This window comes from Clupea harengus, chromosome 6 (assembly GCF_900700415.2).
Source record: "Clupea harengus chromosome 6, Ch_v2.0.2, whole genome shotgun sequence".
Taxonomy (NCBI): domain Eukaryota; kingdom Metazoa; phylum Chordata; class Actinopteri; order Clupeiformes; family Clupeidae; genus Clupea; species Clupea harengus.
The window spans coordinates 21333432-21356036 of NC_045157.1; the positions used below are offsets into that span (position 1 = coordinate 21333432).

Below are 22605 nucleotides of genomic sequence, written 5' to 3' on the forward strand. Positions count from 1 at the left end.
CATATGTCTAGTCTATTGTAGGGTACCTTATATTTAGATGTAACATCTCTGGAATATTTCCTTATCTTCTTTTATCTTAAAGCCTTTATTAACTTCTCATCTTTGAGCAAAGTAAAACATCAGTATATTATTATATTCCACTGCAACAGTCAGACCATTTTATGGTACAAACTAATCCATGCACCTGTCTGTGTCATACCTCTCTGATGTCCAACACTTGTCCCTTCTAGTACATTGTCCAGGAACCTCAGCTATAAGATATCTCACTTCACAAGATCACTCTGTTTTCCACGCTTTTTTCGATGGTCTTGTCTGCATTCTCCAAGTCTAAGGTAGCAGCCATCATTAGTAACTCCACAGCTTTTCACCTCACTATACCCATTCATATAATTCACCATATTTGAAATGAACATCTGCTGAATCATAATGCTGACCATACTGTTCATGTCAACATAACCAAGTGGAAGCTCTTGAATAGATCACACAGTCTTTCTGGGTTTCTCCATGGAAACCTGCGTTTACATGACAAATGTGTTCGCCTTTATAGAAAACCCTCTCCACAGTAACAAATGTGACAGACGTGACAAATAGAGCATCATTAGGAACTCATGGCCTTGGTTGCTTCTTGTCACAACGGGGAACCACTGCAACTAATCTTCCATGGCTTCAAGTTCAATAAAGCTACAGACTGCAATTTAAAAGATGGTAACATTTATTAGGATAAGTAGAGAGCATATTCACATTGTTATTACGCTTTATTACAATTACATTTATATAACACAGACGTCATGATCAGGCTGGGCATGTAAACACCCACCCCCACCACCTCTATATACATACACACATGCTTGAAGCAGAATGTTGACTAACCCTTGACAAATGACTGCTCAATTATGTCAATTGTGGTGATACTGTTAATTACTGGTGGTAAACCACTGATTCACAATGAATATGACTATATTTATTTATTTTTCTTAGGCGTCAGTTTTGATGAGCGTTACTCATGTGCTTAGTCAAAGAAGTGAAGTTTTCACAATAAACATCATCACGTAGGATAACTGCATGCATGACATATAGCACCTTATACATCAGATGCATCAGATATTCAATACAAGCATCAAATTCAATGACATCTTCTTTCACTTTGTGTACTGCGTTTTACACTTTAAAACCCCACATGAACCATAACCCCAACACATATGCATCACACAAATACATACAGTACTGATGTGCATTTGCTTTCATGTCAGGCCTATGCAAAATTACTTCAGTGCGAAGAGACTGTGAAGTCCAGTGTATCAAAACTCAACTCCCAGAGGGCAAAGAAGAACGGTCATTTGCGAGAGACCAAATCCTTTAGTTTTTTCCTGAACTCCTTCCGCATGAGACAATAAATAATTGGGTTCAAACAGCTGTTGGCATGAGCAAGACATATAGTCACTGGGAATACGTAGGTATGAATCATATAATATGTTTTATCCCAATAGACAGCGTTCAATTTGACTAGAACACCCCAGAATGTAATGGCATGGTTAGGCATCCAGCAAAGAAAGAACGACAGAACGACAATGGTGACTGATTTGGTTACTTTTGTTATTCGTCTAGAATTATTCTTCATACTGCAACGACGGACAAGTCTCACTAACATCAAATAACTGATTGAAACGAGTACCATAGGTATGACAAATGCTATTAAAATTTTCTGTAGGTGGTAGACAGCTAGCCAGTATTGTCCATCTGGAAACTTTAGAAGACAGAGTTTTTCTCCAGCAACATTTGTGACAGTTGAAAAAATAGATGTTGGTGCTGTGGCTACAGTGGCCAAAACCCAAAGTGCCACACCGACCCATTTCACCGAACAAGATCTCTTTCGGGTTCGATCTTTCAGCGCAGAGGCAACCGACCAGTACCGAGTAATGCTCATTGCAGTCAGGAAAAACACACTTGCATACATGTTCATGACAGTGACGGAGAGTACAATCTTGCACATGGCATCTCCAAATGGCCAGCTGAAATCCAAAGCAGTGTCCACAGCCCAAAAAGGCAGAGTTAGTACAAACTGGAAGTCCGTAGCTGCTAAATTAAGAATGAAAAAGTTTATGTTAGACTTCCGTCTCTCTTGTCTTACTCTGATGAGGAACAAGACCAGCAAGTTTCCGACTAGACCCACAGCGCATACAATCGAATAGGTGACCGAGATCAATAACCTCAATACGGGACTTTCATAGGCTGTAACGTCGATATCTTCCAAGCGTCGAAAACGGTCTTGATCCGTTAACGACTTGTTTATTATTCCGCTTTGGTTTATGTCTTCCATTTCATCTGCTATAGGGATGCCTCAGGAGAAGACGGTGCGTAATGCGCACAGCTGCATCACTCCTCTGTCTCTCAAAAAGACCCAGCATTGAGGATAATAACGCCAAAACAACGCATACTCTATTCTCTGGTGCCTGAGAACTTTATGCGCAGGGTGCTTCTCCTAGAGATCGACTTGATTTTATGTCATGCGCCTTTTGGATAACCTGCCTCTGAACCAACTGATTGGCTCACATTGATGATTGTCTTTGAGTGACATATATCACTATGAGAATACATATATTATATATGTATTATATATGAGGCAGTGATATATCATATTTCTCTTTCAGGGTAACATATGTTATATTAGATAACTGATGTTTATATAGACGTATCTACTTGATAGGATGATGTCAATGATAACATATTTACAACCGTCAGGCTATTTAATAAAAGTTTACCTGTTGTTTAGCTAAACGCAATGAAGAAAATTGTCTCAAATTAATTGAATTAATTTCTCAGCCAGCAAGTTAGTATTTAGGTACTGGCAAATGTGTAGTTTTTATTATCACGCAATGCAATACCAGTTTGCTAAGGCCATGCCTGTGTTTTACTGCCACCTGCAGTTCTTACTAATTAACTGCACGTTTTGACAAACTACTGCAATCCTATGACCTCACTAATGCAATTCCTGTATGATGAGCTGCTCCTGATGGGTTTGTCAATTCAGTCAGCTTTCAGAACTGAACTAAAAAAGCAACATCCTTTAAGCAACATTATCCTTGAAATATCCTCTCTGTCAGAACACTTGTTTTTGAACAAGAGACATTTCAAATATAATCAACGATGCTTTGAGGTGCACTATAAAGTCAGGTATCCCTGGTGTAAAACCTGCTGAAAAACTATCAAGTTTTCTTCTCATGTGTTTATGGTACACATTGCTTGAGCATCCAATTGCCAGAGTAGAGAGCTTGGTGCATCTTAGCCTGGACAGCTTCACGTCATTAAAGTAATGTTTTTTTGCTGGAAAATACCAGAGCAGCCCGATGAACAGGAATAATGCAACACCGTGTTGTTTATTCATCATTAGTGTAATGATGTGAAGCTGAATGACTGTTTTAGAATACTCACACGCCTCCAGCACCTCCCTAAAGTAAAAGGTCCTCAGTCCCAAAACCTGAGTTAATTGTTTACAATCACACCATGAATTTCAGAATGAATAAACCATGGGATATCCACTGGAGTTTACAGTTCCTTGAAAAATTACGCTTTTTATCCAGAATCTATCATTTAGCTCATTAAATGGCTAAAGGGATGTCACATTAGTGATGTCCTTTTATTTCTGGATTATTGATGATCTTCCCTTTCTCAATTTGATCCTAATAGTGTAGGGTTTCCAATGTACCTACCTGAATAGACACCGCAGCACTGCTCCTCACGGGCAACACAAAACGGTTCTTTCTCTGGTCTTTGTCGAGGACAGCAGTGTCTGTCAACACATTAAGCATCTCTTTGATGCACTGGTTCCAGCAATTTGTCTCGAGATCGAGAAGTTCCTGTGTTTGTGTGGGGGTATAGGGACATCAGAACACAGTATTTCTTTGCTTCTGATTCTCATCTGACCATAACACAAGTGTTTGTAAACTCCCATGATGTTTAAGTGGTGAAATTTGAATTCTAAAATCAAAAACACTGATCAAAAACTAAATGGATGTAAAACATTATACTACTGTAGTCACTCAGTAGAAGAACTGTGACACCATAATTCCAGAAATTCTGCCAAACACTGTTCAACAAAGAAGGCCAACACATTTAACTCAATGCGGTTTATTACATCTAAACTTCCCTACATAAACAGGTAACATTCAATAAGTAAACAATTTCTTCCAATGGATGTAATAAATATTTTTTTTCACTTAGTACTTTATACAAACTGACATTGGTCAACTATACATCATTACTTTCGTATGTTCCTTAAAAAGCCATTTCTCTCATAGGACATGCCGCATGGAAACTGAATCAATGGGTTTAAGGCAGTGAGCGCAGACGTCAGCTGATCTGAAATACTTAAAAAAAAAAAAAAAAAAAAAAAAAAAAATCTATCTCAAACCACCTTCGTGCACAATTTTCTTTGTATCTAAAATATAAATCAACCATTCTCAATATGATGTTTCTGGGAAAAATGACAGAAGACACATGAACATTACCAGGACATTAATTTCTGCACAATTCACCATACACTTTTTTTTCCAGCAATGGCATGTACACACACACACACACACACTCTCTCTCTCTCTCACTCTCACACACACACTCAACAGTTTCCCTTTATCAATTTCAATTTCATCTTCAAAACACTGACATCGAGTGCAAGAGAGCTCCTGTGGCTTCAGTCATCTTTGCAGGATTTCCCACACACCCTGTGACTCATGCCGATCTATCGATCGGATCGTCATATTTACAGACATGGCGGAAATGGTGAACAAGAACAAAATACACCTTCCAGCAGACAAACAAAAAAACCTTCAGAACTAAGCGATATGGTCACACTGCATGAGGCAGTGGTTCCGCTTGGTTGTGGCATTGGCTACATGTGGGTCTGTGGCAAACAAGTAGGTTCCTGTGCTTATCTCTCCATCACTAGATGCAGTGGCCGTCACAGCTGTTAAATAAATACCAGGGTAGCAATGCATACATAACACTGACATTTGGAGGAGGAATTACAAAAAAAAATAAAAAATGAACCGGTCTTCAAACATGGTCTTGGCCATCAAGAGAAGCATGCAAGCCACATGGAGCACATAAATAGAGAAAAACATTCAACGTCTCTCTTTGACCACTTTAAACGGTTGTCTTCTGGATGGGTCATCATGCGCTCTTAACATGACTACTGAGCTGAACTCATGAGACTAAAAAGGTTTGGGGGTTTTCAAAACCTGGGGCAAGCTAGGACTAAGTATGCAGATATTGCATGGCCTGCCATCCAGACCAGTGAACAGTATGAATTTGCTTCATCACTGGGTGCATGAAAAACACTCACAATAAATGCTGTGTGACACTGGAGAGCTCCTCAAAAAAACCAAACAGCCGTAGACAAAATGAAGCTCATTAAATACAGTTTGCTCTTACAAGACTAGCATGTGACAACAAATCAGTGGAAATCAAGATGTAAAAATATATATAGATTACAAAATAAATAAAATACAGAGCATATTCTATACACAGGATGAATTCATAAAGGAAAAACAGCATATCATTCAGTCGAGACACGTGGATAAAGAATGGGGTTGAAATCTGTTCAAAAGCCAGGTATGGCTGTGTAACAAGGAACCTTTATCAAAAAGGCTTCTCCTTTGACCAAAATAACTGATTTATAATTTAAATTCTAGGTACAAACAGACCTTAGTCCAGAACATAGCCCTTGGTCACACTGGTGCATTTCGAAGAATGGACAAACAATAAAGAGACCAGTAGATAATGAAACACTACTAAGACACCTACCTAGGTTTCTGAACATAATCTGGACATCCTAAACACCCTATGAGCTCAGAGGACTGAGGTGGATTTGCAGCCACCAAATACATACAGAGCCACACTAATTAATGTATTGGCTATGGCCCATCTAGTTTAAACTTTGTGACTTTCACAATGTGTTTTTGAAAATATATATGCACATACAGTCACAATTAAATCTATTTGAAATGAACTCTCAGAATATTTGGGGGGACAGGGGGCGCTAGAATGTTTGAATTTAAAAAGCAACACCTTCCCATTGCTTTCCCTTCTTTGTATCTCTCTAAGCACTCTCTAAGTTCAATAACTAAGACATTTATTCATGGCTTGGGTACATAAAACTGTTAGGGAACTATGGATACATTAAACGATCAGGGAAACTCTGTAGAAGTCCTCCAGTGGACATGCAGATTGGTTATTGCACCATCATTCTACACCAGGTTTATACAAATAAATAAATCAACCTCTGCTAAGATAGTGAGAAACTGGATATTCTGTCGAACTGAAAGCAGTGATTATTTTAAATAGAGGGATTAACAGAGATGTTTCCAATTGATCAGGGGCATGTATGTCTCTAGTGGTACTATGACCTGTTTAGGTGGTACCAGACACTTAGTACCTGATTAGCTGGTTTGAACTCTTTTCGTAGTTTGAGGTTAAGTATTAGGCTGCTGGAATGGAGAGGGCTTCAAAGAGGATTTGGATCCAACAGGCACACACATGTATGCACACTCAAGTGTAAGCACAAACACACACAGAGATCGATGTAGGACAGATTATGGGCGAGATAAAAGCCCTCCTACACAGAAGCTGCACTACAGTACCAAAGAGTTTTCCAGGGATGGGACGAGAAAGGCCTTGCGAACCAGGTAACAAAACAGTAGAGAGAGAACAGCCCTGGCCACTTCTGGAGTAACAGCACAAGAGAATGATTTTTGGCTTTGTGCCATTGTGCAAGTGATTAGCAAAAAAAAGAGCAAAAAAGCAGGGGGAAAAACAAACAAACAAAAAAAAAACGTGAAGTACAGAGGCGCTTTCAGAATGCAAACAAAGCACATGACAGCACAGGAGGATTTGAGAGCAGAGATCTGGACACTAACTTGGGAAGAAATGAACCAAACAAACACACACCAATCAGCTGTATGTCCCACAGCCGGGGCGGCCTGGGTTGAGGGAATGCTTTACAGACGCGAGGAGAAATCACAGAACACCTAAGAATCAGAACAGACCCTACCTCGCACACCACTGGACTATTCCAGATAATTCACTTCTTTTTTTTTTTTGTTCTTTTTTTTGGAATAGAAATACCACAATTCAGATTTGGAAGAAAGAATGTCTGATGTCTTGATTTTCTCAGGGAGAACAATTCCACTGGCGCGGAACAAGAATCAGTGTAAGATAAGAATAGAATTCTTAAAAAACAAAACAAGAGGTATAAAAGTTATAATAGAAGCAAGGGAACCAAGAAATGTGTATGGGAGGGAGAAGGGGGCCCAACAATCTTCACTATCCATGGGAAATAAATGTCAACTGAAGTCATTCACTGGACAGAAAGACAGTCTCATACGTTTTATGTACAAAAGTAAAACCGAAAATATATTTATATATTTATATATATTTTTGTTCTCTGTACATAGCATTGTTCTTCTCATCCTTAAAAAAAAATTCCACACTCCACTTTTCTTGTTCTCCTAAATGCCTTTTTTTTCTCTCCTCCTGCCCTCTTGCTCCCATCAGTGACTGTACAGTCTACATATGTGTTTAAGTCTCTGTATGCTGGGTATGTACGCATGTGTGTGTGTGTGAGCTCAGTCTAACGAGATGACGTCGGAGATGGAGCCGTAGAGGGCGGCGGCGGCGGCGAGGGCGTCCGCACTGGGCCGCGAGGTGGCCGGGTGCAGGTGTGCGGAGGTGGCGTCCCGCAGGCTGCTGGAGGACACTAGGCTGCTGCTGCTCCCGCTGCTGCTGCTGCTGCCGCCGCTGCTGCCCACGCTCCCCCCGCCGTTCACCGCCGGCGCCAGCGCGCCGCTGCCGGACTGCGTGCCCGGCGGCTCCAGGAAGAGCTGCGACGAGCCGTACGGCAGGAAACGATTGAGCAGCAGCTCGTGCTCGTCTGAGGCCGAGGCTGCCGCAGCCGCTGCCGCCATCACCATGTTGTAGTGCTAAAGGGAAAGAAAGAGAAAGGAGGAAAGTAGTTAGGTGATTTATTTCTGGTCTCTAGCTGTCCTTGGTGCATTGGCCAAATAATTCCAAATACGCAAGGGCAAGATACGGTCTCTAATATTCATCCCTGATATGAAGGACACAAGAAGTAATATGAAACAAGGAGAGGGCAGGGTGCTTGAGATCTAGTCTTGGGGGAACAAGCCCTTGGTCACAGAAAACTGAATAGAATACATTCAGCTTCCAGCTGCCTTCCTTACCTGGTTTTCGCCTTGTAAAACTGAGAAGAAGTTCAGATCTGCGGGGGAGAAAAGAAAAGAACAAAGGTTAGAGTGAGGGTGTGGACAGCAACATGATGCTGGCTTTGACAGGCTCTGGGGTGGCCTAGCCTCGAACCTGAAGCCAACTAAATACCAAATGAGAAACGCCTTTGATGTACGTTTTTTTTTTTAAAGAGTACGTCACCTTATCAGCCAGGTCCGAAATGAAATGCCATGAATTTTTTTTTTTTCAACCCACTTTGAGATCTTTGAAAGAACATGCACTCTTTAGGAAAAGGTCAGAACTGGCCACCACATTTAACTCCTGTATGAATATAGCCATGGTTTACTTGATTCATACAATTACATCTATTGTGGAACAGTGCTGTAGGGTCTAATCAGGCGCTGCTGGAGGTTAAATGTGGTTTGACTGCTAAAATTGGAAACCCACACACACAATCATCAGATATGCAACCTATTTCTGATGGAACACAATATTCATGATGAAGTAAGTCATAAATAACCTAGGCCTACACTCATGTTCTCCCTACGGACGTGGCACGCTAAGAAAGCTGATGTTTTGTCTCAGACCATTCCTGAGGTTCCTCAGAAGCAGCACGTTGCACATGGTGAGGGGCAGCCATTGACACATCTTACTGGGATTCCTATTGTTCTTCATGACGATGGGCCGTACCTAGTCTTTACATGACCAAAACCATTGCTCACCTGACAGCTCGTTGTGCGTGGGGTAGTAGTGGCGGTAGTCCTGGATGAGTGGGGGTGGCGGGGGGATGTAGCTGGTGTCCACCTGGGGCATGCTGGGAGTTCTGCTCACAGGAGATCCCTGGGTGTGCAGATTTAGCACCCTGCAGGCCAGAGCAAGCGATCAATCAGCTCAAGAGTAAACGCACCATTTTAAAATCAGTTTTCCTTTCCTATTTTGACAATATTTTAGAACATTTGTGCTTCAAAGCACTGAACCAAGTAATGACTTCCAGGTAGCAGAGAGGCTATGTGAGGACACTGCTGATTTCAATTAGTTTTAAAATATCAGTTTAATATCCCGGCGTACCAAGCTTCAACAAGGTTATTATATGCTTAGCAGACTGACAAATTCAATGGAAAATATGACAAGCCTTACAAAGTAAGACAAATGATAAATGTACAAAATTCCTTAAATAACAATACTAATGGTAATGGGGAGCAAAGTCAGATGTAAGTCACTGAGGAATTACATGGTGTGGTGGCCTTACCCTTTACTAACTTGCGGAGACGTGGGTGACATAGAGGGACATGACCTCTTTGAAGGGGGTTCGTCTTCGTCGTCGTCGTCGTCCGAGGAGCTGTCCAGCGTCAGGTCAATCACCTCCACCTTTTTGTTGTTGCTGTGGGACCTCTGCTCAACCGCCGGCCGACACTGGGAGCCTGCCACCAGACAAAGTCATCAGTCAGCACACTGACAGCAAACGGAGACCTTAGGCGGCACGGTTGATTGATGATGTGTATTATCTACAAAACACTGAGTAATCAGTGTCAACTACTTTCATCAGCATCCAAATATTGTCATAGTCAGAAAAATAAATAATAGAGTAAGTATCATCGACAACCTTTACAACCAAACCATGCCAGCCAACTTCAACGAGACCAAGAGTACCACTAATCAAAGACCAGTGTCATCAACTGGCACCGTCAAGAAGTCAAATCAAATATAAACTGTGAGACTGAGAAGCATTATCTGCTTGATGGTGTGTCAATCAAATCAACTATGTAACAATGAGCATCCAGTCCCAAAATGAGTGTGTTTGTTCATCTGGTACATGGGTACGCCTAATGGGATTGCATTGCAGGCCCAAAGCTCTGCCCCAGACATTCTGCAACCCTGCTCTCATCCACCAGAAGGGCAGGGCAACGGACACAAGCTCAGTTTCTCAAATGCCAAATCCACATGACCAGACTTCCACAAATTAGACTGGATTAGGGCTGCAACTAACGACTATTTTGAGAATGTATTAATCTGTCGCTTTTTTCAAATAATCGATTAGTTTATTAGTTTCAGAATAAAATCCTATATAATTTATACATTTCAAGATGTATGCACTAACCATACCTTTTTTTAAACAGTTATATTCAATGCATTTATACAATAACTATTGCTTTTTTTTAAAGGAATTTCGAAAACATTGTTTCCAAACTGTTCTGTTTGATTTAGTGCAACAGTCTCGTTCCTCAATTGATGACCCTTTAAGCAAAGGTCAGGGGATTGATGAAATGCTCCTAGATTTAAATGTTTTTGATCATGCTGATCCTGTCATTTTTAGATAGCTGTAATGAGAGCCAAACCTAAGTGATGAACTCTAGCCATTTCATCGATCTAGAAAGAACCTTGCTTCTGTGTCTAACGACCTAGTTAATGCATGCCACGGCGTGCTTAATGACATAGCTAACGAATCGACTATTACATTAGTTGGCAACTATTTTCAGTCGATTTTAGTCATTCTGTCTATGATCAAGTATGCAGGGAAACCCCTATGTACTTCAGAATCTCTTCTTGGGGTGCACACTTAGTTGTAGGGGATTTATACCAGTCACAAGTCAAGTCACATTTATTTATATAGCGCATTTAAAAACAACAGAAGTTGTACAGCAACGGGAATAATAATAATACTGTAACTGCCTTTTTCTTAGGAGTAGGCTGATAAACAATATATTGCCAAGACGACAGATCACCTAATCCTGCACTGATGGAAACAAATCTACTTGAAATGAAAACAAAGTTTGAAACATATGTGTCCACAGTAATGAATGAGGTCCAACATTCGGCATTTAATACGTAAAAGGCACCGCACTCTTTCAAACTGTCACTAAGCATTTTAATTGATGAAACTGTGTATGGCCCAAAACTCTGACGAGGCAAGTGTTTTAGAATCAGCAAAAACGTACCCTCCAGTCCGTTATATGAAGCAGGCACCTCCTGCACTTCCTTCTTCGACCTCATGGGGGCCCAGTTCCCGTCCTCTTTGAACTGGATCTCGTCGCAGTCGTCGCAGCTGTTTAGGATCTCCATGAACAACCTGCGGGAGCAGTGCGGAAGTCAGCAGACAGGACCGGGAGAGTAAACCAACGCTGCTATCCACCCCACTGGCTTCACCTCATCCCTGGGCAGGCTTTTAAACACCTACCCCTCATATTGCACTCGGACCCATCTTGGTTTCTACTGGGTCTGTGAGTCGACAAAGGTCTTTAAAAAGCAGCTGTCATGCACTTTGATGGTTTAAAGAGTCCACACCGGGAGCTGGCCGCTTCCCTGCTGTGCCTGTGGGTTGTGGGAGAGGGGCCTCTGGGATGAGGGTTTGGGGAGGGGGGACGGGGTGGCTTCTTACCCGTCAATGATGAGGTGCTCGTAGGGGGCCTTCTTGTCGCAGACCGGGCACACCCATGTGGGCTTCTTCTCGTTCATCTGGAGGTAGAGAGTGGCATCGAAGCACTGCAGGTGCGAACAGGTCAGCGCACGACACGGGATCATCAGACGCATCTTGCCCAGCTGGAAAACACACACACACACACACAGAGAAAGAGACAACCATAGGCGTGTTAGAACATGATAGTAAGCCGGTACAGGCAGACAAAGACATAAATTACATGACATGAAATGACATGACATGAAGCAGATGACAAGGAAATGTAAAACAGCAAGCACACCCACGGCGGGCACACATGAACACAGACCTGGGACACACAGGTGCACATTACAAAGCATTCAGCCTGGATGGATTCCCACAGGCGCCCACCCACTCAAAGCCAGGTGAGGGCGGGGAGCAGACAGATAACAGGGACAGGAATGTAAGTGAGACAGAGAGAAGAAGCGCAGCTCCACTTCTAACTCTTCCCTATTGCCTACTTCTCAAGCCATAGATTCAATCTGTATGAGCCATCTTGGGTCAGGATCACATCCAATTCATACAGGTCTAAAATTAAACACACTATTCTTAAAGGTCAATAAATGTATGTCATTTAACAAAATTAACATGGAGCCATTCCATAGCTGGCTTTCTACAATCATATGCAGAGGTGTATAGCTGCATAGAAAGTTATAAAATCACTAACTAAATATGAACATAGGAACAAGGCAAGGGATGCCTCTGTGTATTTGGAGGAGCAGTGAACTCTGGAGGAAAGACAGACAGACCATGAAGGATTGGGGGAAGAGGGGCGAGAGCGGTAGGGAGAAGTGCGAGCATCTGGACAGACTGCAGGGACATTTTCATGTCATACAGACATGGAGTGGAGAGGGAGGGGAGGGCTGCAGTGAACGGTTCCCTGTGAGAGGGCGCAGCGGTGGTGGGTTTGCAGGGCTGTGTCAGACTCAAGAGATATTTACCGGACAGAGCAGGGAGACCCGCAGGCTGGTGGTGGCGATCTCGCTGTCCGGGTCTGCTGTCAGCTTCTCTTTGACTGGTGGGACAAGAGGACAGGAGAGGCGTTACATTCAATTACATACATCAACTACCACAGACACATACAGTACATACCAGTAACTGTAAAAAACGAGATAGCGTACGCTCATTCAAAAGTGAAGCCACAGGTGGGAATTTACAACGCATGCCTGGCTCCAAAAAGCTCTTACTCTGGCTCCAATTTTGCCAATGTGTCTGACCAATTTTGGCTTCATTTCTTCAGAACACACGTGCATGGACACCATGCTGCCCATCTTTTTTAATTTTTTTTTATACAGTCTTTGATAAACACCAGCCCATACCCACCCACAGGCACACTCTTAACTTCTCTCAAACACTAAAACAGTTTTAAAGGCTTAGAGTGAAATCACTTTGGAGTTAATGAGGATATTTTGGTCAGATAATTGCTTAAAAAAGCTAGGGAGCATGCAGCCTTGCCAGGAGACTTCGACGGGTTTAAATCAACGGCAAACTGTAGGTTTATGCGTTGCTACAAGAGTGGCAGCCACTCACTGAGGGCTCTGGAATGGTCTGGATTCCGAATGCCTTTGGACCGGAGCCGCTGTAAGAGCACTGTGGAGGACTGCTGCTTCACCAGGTACACCGCCATAGAGTAACTCTGCACAGAAGGAAGGAGAGAAGGAGCCGGAATGCCAGAGAAAGAACAAGGGGCAGATGGGGGAAGGACAGCAGATAAGACAAAATGGGTATATATAGAATGAGAGAAAGAGCGAGCGAGAGAAAGAGATAGAGAGAGGGGGGAGAAAGAAGAGATGGTAATTACATTCCTTTGAGTCATTTAGGACATTCACAAAGTCACTGCTAACAGTCAGGGCTGCCCGCCCGCCCTGCCAAGTGTGTGGCTCTACCGCACGGCTCCCTAGAGCTTGAACACCGAGAGCACCACACACGGAGAGCAGCACACAGCGAGAGCACCACACAGCGAGAGCAGCACACAGCGAGTTCACACACCATGTGGGTCCAGGGCCTGTGCCAGAGGAGAGCAGCGTGGATCCAATCTGACTACACACAGACTGTACTGAGGCTCCGACATGGAGATCGAAAGGATGGCAAGATCTCTCCAAATGAAGACAAATATTGCATGTGTACAAATGTGTGCACAGGTGTCCTCTCCTGTAGTACTCTTTAGAGGTGCCTATAGCTGCATTTTCACAGTGCCTGCACTGAGGCCACAGCATTGTAAAATCTGTGACTGACGTCACCATTTTGAGGGTGACGCAGGACACAGGGGGAGAGGCGGTGTCTTACCCTTCCGATTTCTGAGGTCCACGAGACCACTATGGTATTGGGGACTGTGGTCGACAGTCTGACCAGTGAGGTAATGTTGATTGGTCGGCTGGGTCGCTTTGGCTCTACTCCGTTTTTGGTTGGAGGAAGATATCCCTGTAACAGAACAGGCAGGAAAAGGTCAAACGTGCACCAACAAATGTGAGACAGATGCAAAACACCCGTACTCGATTACAAAGAACTAAAAGATCCCTTCCTGGCCAAATATTTAAAGGATTCGAATGAAAGTCTACCTTCCGGTTCTTGATATATGACAAGAGAAATGTGTTGTTGAAGACACAAAAGGGCTTTGAAATGGTTTGGTTCTCACCGGGAGGTTGCAGGGCTTCCCGTTTACTTTGACACATAGGTTGGGCGGAAAGTGGTCTTCCTGAGGACAACTCGTTTCTGATAAACAAAACCTGGGGGAGACAGGAGAGTCATGGCGGTGAAGGAACACCCTTACACCAACAACCCATCAGTGACTAGTGTTTGCTAAACCAGGTGAGCAAATACCTTAACTGAACTTGAACTGTGAAGTCGCATTTGGTCCCCGATATGTCCCTAAGAGAGAAAAGCGGTCAAAAGGTCAAAACTCAAAAACTAGGAAAACAAAACATAGAAAGATAAAGTAATATGTTTTTTTAAGTTAACATACAGTATTTACAGTATAAAATGAGAAGGGATTTTTTTTCCCCCTCAGGAACAGATGATGGGCATACACTGTACTGGCTGTGTGTGTGTGTGTGTGTGTGTGTGTGTGTGTGTGTGTGTGTGTGTGTGTGTGTGTGTGTGTGTGTGGGGGGGGGGGGGGGGTTGGGGGATGGACTGGTGATAAAGCCAACAGCTTGGCTAGGGACTTACATTGAGCTGCTGATCTGTTGGACTTGCTGAGGTGTCAATGCGAAAGCGAAACACGTCTCCTGAAAGCGCTGACTGTTATCTGAGGCTGCACACAGAGACAGAGAGAGAGAGAGTGGGAGAGAGAGAGAGAGTGGGAGAAAGAGAAAGAGTGGGAGAAAGAGAGAGAGAGAAAGAGTGGGAGAGAGAAAGTAAGACCTTGTTTAATAAAGAAGAGTGGGGCTACACAGAGGCACAACAGCTCTGAGCCACACTCTAATATAGCTATTAAGCCGTCTTCTGTTATGAAACGTATGAATATTTTAGCACGACTCTTCGCCCCATGATTAATGTGTTTGTCTTTCTGCATGCTAAAAGAGCTCTAAGACCTCACGAGTCTGAGTTCAGCATCCACAAAATCCCCATCCAATCTGCCCGCATGCGTAGCCAAGCAACAGTACTCTGTCACTTAGAGTTAAGCCTTTTTATTGAAAGACACGCTATTATTTAGGTATTTTCAGCAAGTAATTCAAAACATCCCTCCATGAAAAAAACAGGGTCTATGTGCTGCAGAGAAAGCAAGACAAAGAGGTAGACAGAGAGTGAGACAGAGAGTGAGACAGGGACAGAGATAAAAGGGGGGAGAGAGACAGTAAAAAAAAAAAAGAGAGAGAGAGAAACAGAGCCAGCCAGAAAGCGTGCAGGAGAGACGGGGCGAGCAAGAGAGAGAGAAAATGCATTAACCAAGGTTCTGTGTGTTTGTGTGTGTGCGCGCGTGTGTGTGTATGTGTGTGTGTGTGTGCGAGGACTGGGGCTAGTGTTTATGTGTTCATCCAGTGGCGGTATATTTGTGTGTGTGTACGTGTGTGTTTATCCAGAGGCTCAGGCAAGGGCTGTGTGTATGTGATCTCATTATGAGCAGTGTGTGGGGGAAGGGAGGCTTGCGTGTGAGTGACAGCGTGCTGCTCAGGCCTTCTCGCAATAGACAGGGGAGAAAAATCTCCCCAGTGTTTCACCCTCCACGCCAGGGTCATGCATCACATTCAATCCAAACTCCATATTTTGGGACATGATCTCATGCTAAAGAACACAACACTCGCAATCCATACATGAGACGATTGGCTCATACTCGCACAGCGTTAATTAAAAACACAATCGAAATTTGATTGTGTTTCACTGTGTGCAAAAAAAATTGATTTTTTGTTTTTGTGACATTTTGATATACAATACAAGCTTTGGAATGAAATCCAAGAAGCTAATGCATTTTACTCCCTTGGGCAATGGAAGTGACAGACTGAACACGTTCATCATCTTAAGTGCATGTTTTCAAAATATAAATTGCATTTCCCAATAGATTATGGGGAATACAAAACAAAAGCTCCATGCAGAATACTTTCCAGTCAGTTTGTGGGGGCTGAGAGGACTTGCGCTTGTGGTTGAGGGGGAACAAGGGGGGAAACTCATCAAGTTACCATGTTGTCACACACCCATTTGGCCAACATGCGTCATAAGGGTTGATGAGCGATCACGCAAGTTTTTGAAGCCTGTAATATCTCTAACAGAGAGAGGGCTCATAGAGGCCCTTGGCAAGACTGGTGTTCTGCCACAGATGTTCAGAGGGAGCCTCATCTGCCAACAGGTGAGACAAATAAAGCCTTAACTAGCCACCTGCATTCTGCTCTCCTCTAACACAAGAGAGTGCTTAAACATGAGCAGCCCCCTCTAAAGCCCCCCTTTCTTTAAAGATCAGCATGCCAACGCATCCACGAACACATCAGCCCAAAGCCCAGCTCTGAAGCAGGGGGGGGGGGGGGGTGGTAGACTCTCTACTGTGTGCCTAAGTGTGTGCCTCTCTGCCAAGAGACGCCTCCTCTCCTCACACTCGGCCACCAAAAAACTTGTCCTCCCCAAACACAACAGGTGCCTGGATGCTGAGCAAACTCCGCTGTGTTAATTTGTCTTCTACTCAGGATCTCATCTCACTGGATAGCAGTGCTGCGTTTCTGAGGCTATTGCTGCGTTACCGTCTCCGCAGAGGACGGCGGGCATCGCTCAACCATTTCACAAGATCCTCACATGCCAAGCAGGCCCTTGCAATTAAAAGCCTGGAGGACAGACTCTACACTTCGCAATTAGCAAGAGCTGCTGCATTCTTTCAACAACAGTAATGGAGAGAGGGGGAGAGAAAGTGAAAGAAAGAGAGATAAGCGAGGGGGTGTGCGCGAGAGAGATAGAGAGAGAAAGACAAGCAAGGGAGTGTGTGAGCGAGAGAAAGAGAGGGAGGTTTAAAAAAAAAAAAAATCAATCCCCCCACCCCCGGCTACTGATGCTAAAAATAGCCCTGCAGTCTTCAGCATTTGATTTGTTCTTATGAGTGGATGGCCAGAGGATGAGAGAGCTGTACCCTTCTGATACAGCCTCAGGGTGATTGCGGCCTCTTTCTACTGTCAAACACACACACACACACACACACACACACACAAATAAGGCTTCCCTCTTTAACACACCTGTTCCTTGAGGAACATAAAAGAAGTCTTGTTCATAAGAGTAAGAAGAAGCAGAAACTGAATGATGAGCTCAATGCCATCTCACTCACACCCCCAAGGCCCATCACGCTGTAGCTGAGTAGCAGGACAAAGGGATCATCTCCTCATTTCAAGTTGGAGAGAATCTAGGAGTTAAGCACCAACCTCACTCTGCACATGAAAAACCTAGTCTTCAACTGAGATGAGGCGGTAAGATGAGATGAGTGGTTTTTTTTCAGCTGGAGAACTGTGATCACATATACTGCACCTTCCTCAAGTCTATTCATGAACTCTGGCTTCAAATTGAAAGAAAGAAAGAAATATCAAAGACCTGTTTCAATTCTCTGAGATCACTTCAAACATCCACTGCAGTTGAGGAGGTACATTTCAAAGCTATCGCTTCAAACCACTCAAACAAACTCGCAAATACGCCTCAACGTCCCACACTCTTTGGCTCGGCGTAACACACTGCCACGCTAATTGGGAAATTCCTGAGTTGCTGCATGCTTGCTGGTATTAAGTCACGGCTATCCTCTTCCCCTGCTTGGCAGGGATCCGGCCGTCTCTGGCCGTGCGCACGGGCGGCAGATTGTGTTTTTGTTTGCAGGGGAAGGCTGAGCGCCTCCAGCAGAAGTGGCTGTGTGGTGAGATTTTACACAGGATGGTTTGTTTGTTGTGCCGTGTGGGAGTGGTGTGCACACACACACATACACACAAAAAGAACGTACATTAACGCCTATGCTGTGTAGGTCTTACTGGCTGGCTGTGTAAAACTGTCCATGGAGGACAACTTTAGATTTGTGTCCTATGTGTGCAGAGCGGAGAGTATTCTTGTTCTGTGTGCGTGTTCGTGGGCACATGTTGGTTTTGGTGTGTGCAGCTGAGAGCGTCATAAGAATCTAACTTGAGCATGCGTGTGTGTGTGTATATATAGGTTGGGTGTATGTGTGTATATGTGTATCCATCCCATGCTCTGTGCCAACAGGGCTGGGGTTGTGGTCGTGCCATGAAATGATTCCTCTTAATAATAACCAAGCTCAGGATGTTGTGCAACCCATGTTTACACACGCACCCATAAAAATTCCTTCTGGGCCGGAAAAAGGCACATCTAAGGTGCCCGTGGAAGCTTCTAGAAAGCTCTTAAGCTCGGCTTCAAGCAGCACCCTCTCTGTTTCTCACGGCAGATGTGCTATCAGTCCTAACCTCAGGACGGCTTCACCTCCTCACACCCTCTCCCCTTGGGGAGCTGACGTTGAGGTCTCTCACTTCGACTTGAAAGGAGAACAAAAAAAAAATGATTACACTCTCCGTCACTTCCATGACAATCCCTGGAAAGGGGAAAGAAGTGTGACGTTCCCCCTCTTTCCCCGCCCGCTCTCTCTCTCTCTCTCCGTCTTTCCACACCTACCTCCTTTTCTTGAATTCTCTCTATCTGTGGCTGACATTATGCATGCGCTGTTCATCAGAATTTCCAATTGGCCTCGATTGCGCCGTGAAACGTGGTGATTAAAATCATTAATAATGCATGGGGGCCCCTGCGCAGATATCCATAATGAACATAAAGCCACGGGTCGCGAGCACGCAGCGAGGATAAGATGGCTGGGGTGGCCGACAGCGCTAGCTGCTAATGTGCTTGAGAGAACAACAAACAGGGATACACGGAGAGATGCTGAGAGCAAAGCCCCAGCCACTCCACAGAGAGAGGGAGGGAGAGAACAAAACTAATAGACAGTAGGAGTAAGGCTGAATGCATGAGTGAGTGATGGAGAACGTGGGGGAAAGACTGAAGAGAAGGGAGAGAGAGATGAAAGAGAAGAGAGATTTACTAGGTGACCACTTTCTGGCTATACTGAAGAGAGGACGTAAAAAAGTTCTAGTTGCCTAAAAACCAATGCATTTGTGAATATGACACAGAAATCCATGCACTACACTGACAAAAAAAAGGAATAACCCAAAAACCCTTTCTATTAAGAGGTTCTTTGAACTAATCCCCTTTCCACTCCCTTAATAACACAGACAGGCTGGCTCTCCAGGTGGGAGAGGGCCATGCTGTGTCCCTGTCTGCCTATTCCAGCCTGGACGATCTGACGGCCAGGTACAAGGCAGCATCAACTGTATGTTCTGTTAACTTTCTGTTTGAACATCCACCACTTCTGTGTATGTATGTGATGTGTGTCTGTGTAAGAATATGGATGAATACGGACTTTGCATGTAGTGGCTACATACACACTCGATATTTTCTTTCCTACTCCTCCTCCACAGTCTTTCTGCAATTGCTATTATTAATCAGTAATTTCACTGCATATGAACAGCCACCTTGAATATACAGAGGGGGAGAGAGAGAGAGAGAGAGAGAGAAGCCCCATCTTCTCTACAGACAGGAACAGTAAACACAGACCTGCCAGATAGTCTCTCCTGCTGCAACAGCCACTGCAGGAGGGAGGGGTGATGGGGAAGGGGTGACTGATAGAGAGACAGCTAGCACAGAGAAGAAAGGGAGGGGGGGGGCTGAATGAGCAAGACACACACAAGAGAGAGAGAGAGAGAGAGAGAGAGAGAGAGAGAGAGAGAGAGAGAGAGAGAGAGAGAGAGAGAGAGACTGGAACAGAATAACAATTCCAAAGAGCAAGACAGGAAGAAGGAGCAAAAGAAAGAGAATGGGGGAGGGGAGAAGTGAATGACAGGGAGTGAGAGAGAGAGAGAGAGAGAGAGAGAGAGAGAGAGAGAGAGAGAGAGAGAGAGAGAGAGAGAGAGAGGAGTGAGACAGAAGCAGAGAGGAGGGAGCCACAGACAGTGAGCATCTGCATGTGTGTGAGATAAAGAGGGAGGGAGGGAGAGAGAGATTGAGAGAGAGGATGGGAAAATGGTGTGTGTGTGTGTGTTGTCTTCTGGAGAGGCCTGTTATAATTAATCACACTCCTTCATTAGTGTCAGGTCTTTATTATTAGGATAAAGAGGGCCATCTCCTCAAAGCTTGGGCTCAACATCATTCATTAACACATCGCCCCGGCCCACAAATCACATTTATTTGCTCCAGAAATTTGTGGGAGCCTTGTCTCTATTTTGGTCTGCCTGCTGAACATTAGTAGAAGGGGGGGGGGGGGGGGGGGCTTCAGAGCAGATGAGGCCAGTACCGACCACCCTCTCCGTCTCCACAAGCAACACAATGCATTAGTCATGACGTGTGTACCGGGTGCAATCTATGCAGCAGTTTGTTTAAGCCTGTGGCTGTTCTATTCTCTTTGTGTGTGTGTGTGTGTGTGTGTGTGTATGTGTGTTAGAGAGACAATGTACAAGAGGGAATGGGTGATTAAGATAGTGCGAAGGTGCGTGCGCACACATCCTTATTTGTGTTTTGTTTTGTGTGTGGTTGTTTGTGTGTATCTGTGTGTGTGTGTGTGTGTGTGCGGTTGTTTTAGTATATGTGAGTGTGGTAGCATATTTGTACTCACTGTGTGTGTGTGTGTGTGTGTGTGTGTGTGTGTGTGTGTGTGTTTTGAAAAGGCAGGTGTGTGTACCTTCAAGAATTCACACTGAATGCAAATGCTGGGGGGCGGTGAGAAATATGATGGTGACACAGGAAGTGCGTTTCTGTGAGCGACTGGCGGCAAATGAATCATACAATGCCATCACTGGTCATTAAGATGCTAATTTATGAAAATGTCTACATCTTCATATATACGCCCAGATGCTGTAGAGGATTTTTTTTCTTGAAAGGAGACATGGAGAGAGAGAAAAAAAATCAGCTTGAAATATGACACAGGAATAAGACACAGGAAATGGATAAACAGGAAGAGATAAATCAGTTGCATGTCTCCTTTAAAGACTGGGGGGGGGGGCTGCAAGTTGCTGTCATGGCAACACACAGCACAAGCTATCCCATTTCATTGCCATTGGCTCATCATAATGCACTAGTAACAGTCTGGACTGGTTGTTACAGATGAGAATGCTGAGTCTCCTTCACTGAGGTCCATGGGCGAAACACAAGGTCCATTCAACATTTTAACCGACGACCCAACACAGACTTCTTTCAAGCTACCTGACTATAAAGAAATGAGGATTAAAGCCACAAATAACCATCACTTTACTGAGGCATTTGTACTTTTTTGGTCTATTCGCCAGACCAAAAAGTACTACAGATCGTCACTTTTAAGTCTTGAAGCTTTAAATGGAAGTCAAGCATTTAGTGGTCTACAATATTTATATTATGTCAGTATGATTTCAGCCCAGTACGCCTAACATCACCTGCTCCATTAGATAATGGCATTCTCCTCTCAAGATTCCTATTGGTAACATGAGCTGTACATTCTACTCTGTGGACAAAGTCACAAATCAACTCTTGCTACAAGACAAAGGGCCATCATATAACTTGCACAAAAACTCAACTTGTCTTTGTTTAAAGTGAATCTACGCGTTTCTAATGCCTTAAAAGTAAATGGTCTAGTGATGGACTAGGGTCATGGCTTAAGACAGCTGACTTGACTCCCATGCAGCTTAGCCACCCAGAAGGCTTCAGTTCACTTCATTTCATTGTAAAACAAACAAGACCCCTGGTATTGGGAAGGGTGAGTCACCTTCACTGCACTCTACACTCTGGTCTTTATCTACATCATTTCAAAAGCATGATACCAAACACGGAGTTAAAAGCAAACCACCATTTCTTTTATAAAAAAAAAAAACACAAGCATGGATCGCAAGTTCGCAAGACTAATGTCAAACCAGCGGGTTTTGAATTAAATTCCTCTTTGCATATGCACATTAGGACGCTCTGCAGATACAAAAAAGAATTTCAATGCTGCAAAGTGCCTCTTCAAATATGGGTCTATTTGCAGCACATGATGTGTAACCTAGATAATAAGATAGCACAAAATGAAAATAGGCTCCTGTGCCTTTTTGTAAACTTAAATATTTTCATGGAGACCTATTTTATTTCATTGTTTCCTCTAACCTACTGTGCTAGATGCCTTGCTACTATTGTTGGAAGAGGCTGCCAAGTGAGTCCTTATAGCACAAGAGTAGGGACAGATTCTGGAGTCCAGGGAGATGGTCAAACCCTCTGCCAGACACAGCACACAGAAAAAAAGACAAAACAGGGACGCACGTGTGCAGTCAGACAGACACTAGCACAAAATACCCTCCCGTTCAAACACAGATGCGCATATCAGCAAACACAAACACAAGCACAACCCCTCATATCCACCCTCCCTCTCTCAAACAGACACAAACAAGGATGCAGCCACACTCACGCACAGAACCAACACAACC

The 22605-nt window shown here is 43.9% G+C and overlaps 2 protein-coding genes across 2 annotated transcripts in view; both read right to left on the reverse strand.

The window, feature by feature from the left end:
- Positions 1-720: 720 nt before the first annotated feature.
- On the reverse strand, positions 721-2477 carry LOC105906470 (relaxin-3 receptor 1). The gene has a single exon (XM_012834624.3). It carries the CDS (start codon positions 2315-2317, stop codon positions 1334-1336), a length of 984 nt encoding a protein of 327 aa, XP_012690078.1. The 5' UTR covers positions 2318-2477; the 3' UTR covers positions 721-1333.
- Positions 2478-4109: 1632 nt separating this feature from the next.
- pias1a (protein inhibitor of activated STAT, 1a) overlaps positions 4110-22605 on the reverse strand; it is a 31370-nt gene continuing 12874 nt past the window's right edge. The window contains exons 3-14 of the mRNA XM_031569364.2: positions 14840-14924; positions 14492-14539; positions 14307-14397; positions 13958-14092; positions 13202-13307; positions 12613-12686; positions 11615-11775; positions 11175-11305; positions 9488-9659; positions 8961-9100; positions 8235-8272; positions 4110-7973 (exon numbers count right to left, since the gene is read on the reverse strand). Coding sequence (XP_031425224.1) covers positions 7620-7973; positions 8235-8272; positions 8961-9100; positions 9488-9659; positions 11175-11305; positions 11615-11775; positions 12613-12686; positions 13202-13307; positions 13958-14092; positions 14307-14397; positions 14492-14539; positions 14840-14924 — 1535 coding nt within the window. The 3' untranslated portion in view covers positions 4110-7619. The remainder of the gene's footprint in view (positions 7974-8234; positions 8273-8960; positions 9101-9487; positions 9660-11174; positions 11306-11614; positions 11776-12612; positions 12687-13201; positions 13308-13957; positions 14093-14306; positions 14398-14491; positions 14540-14839; positions 14925-22605) is intronic.

What these genes read in the sequence shown, in the direction of transcription:
- LOC105906470 (XM_012834624.3), bottom strand. Translation starts at nt 2,317, where the DNA reads ATGGAAGACATAAACCAAAGCGGAATAATAAACAAGTCGTTAACGGAT.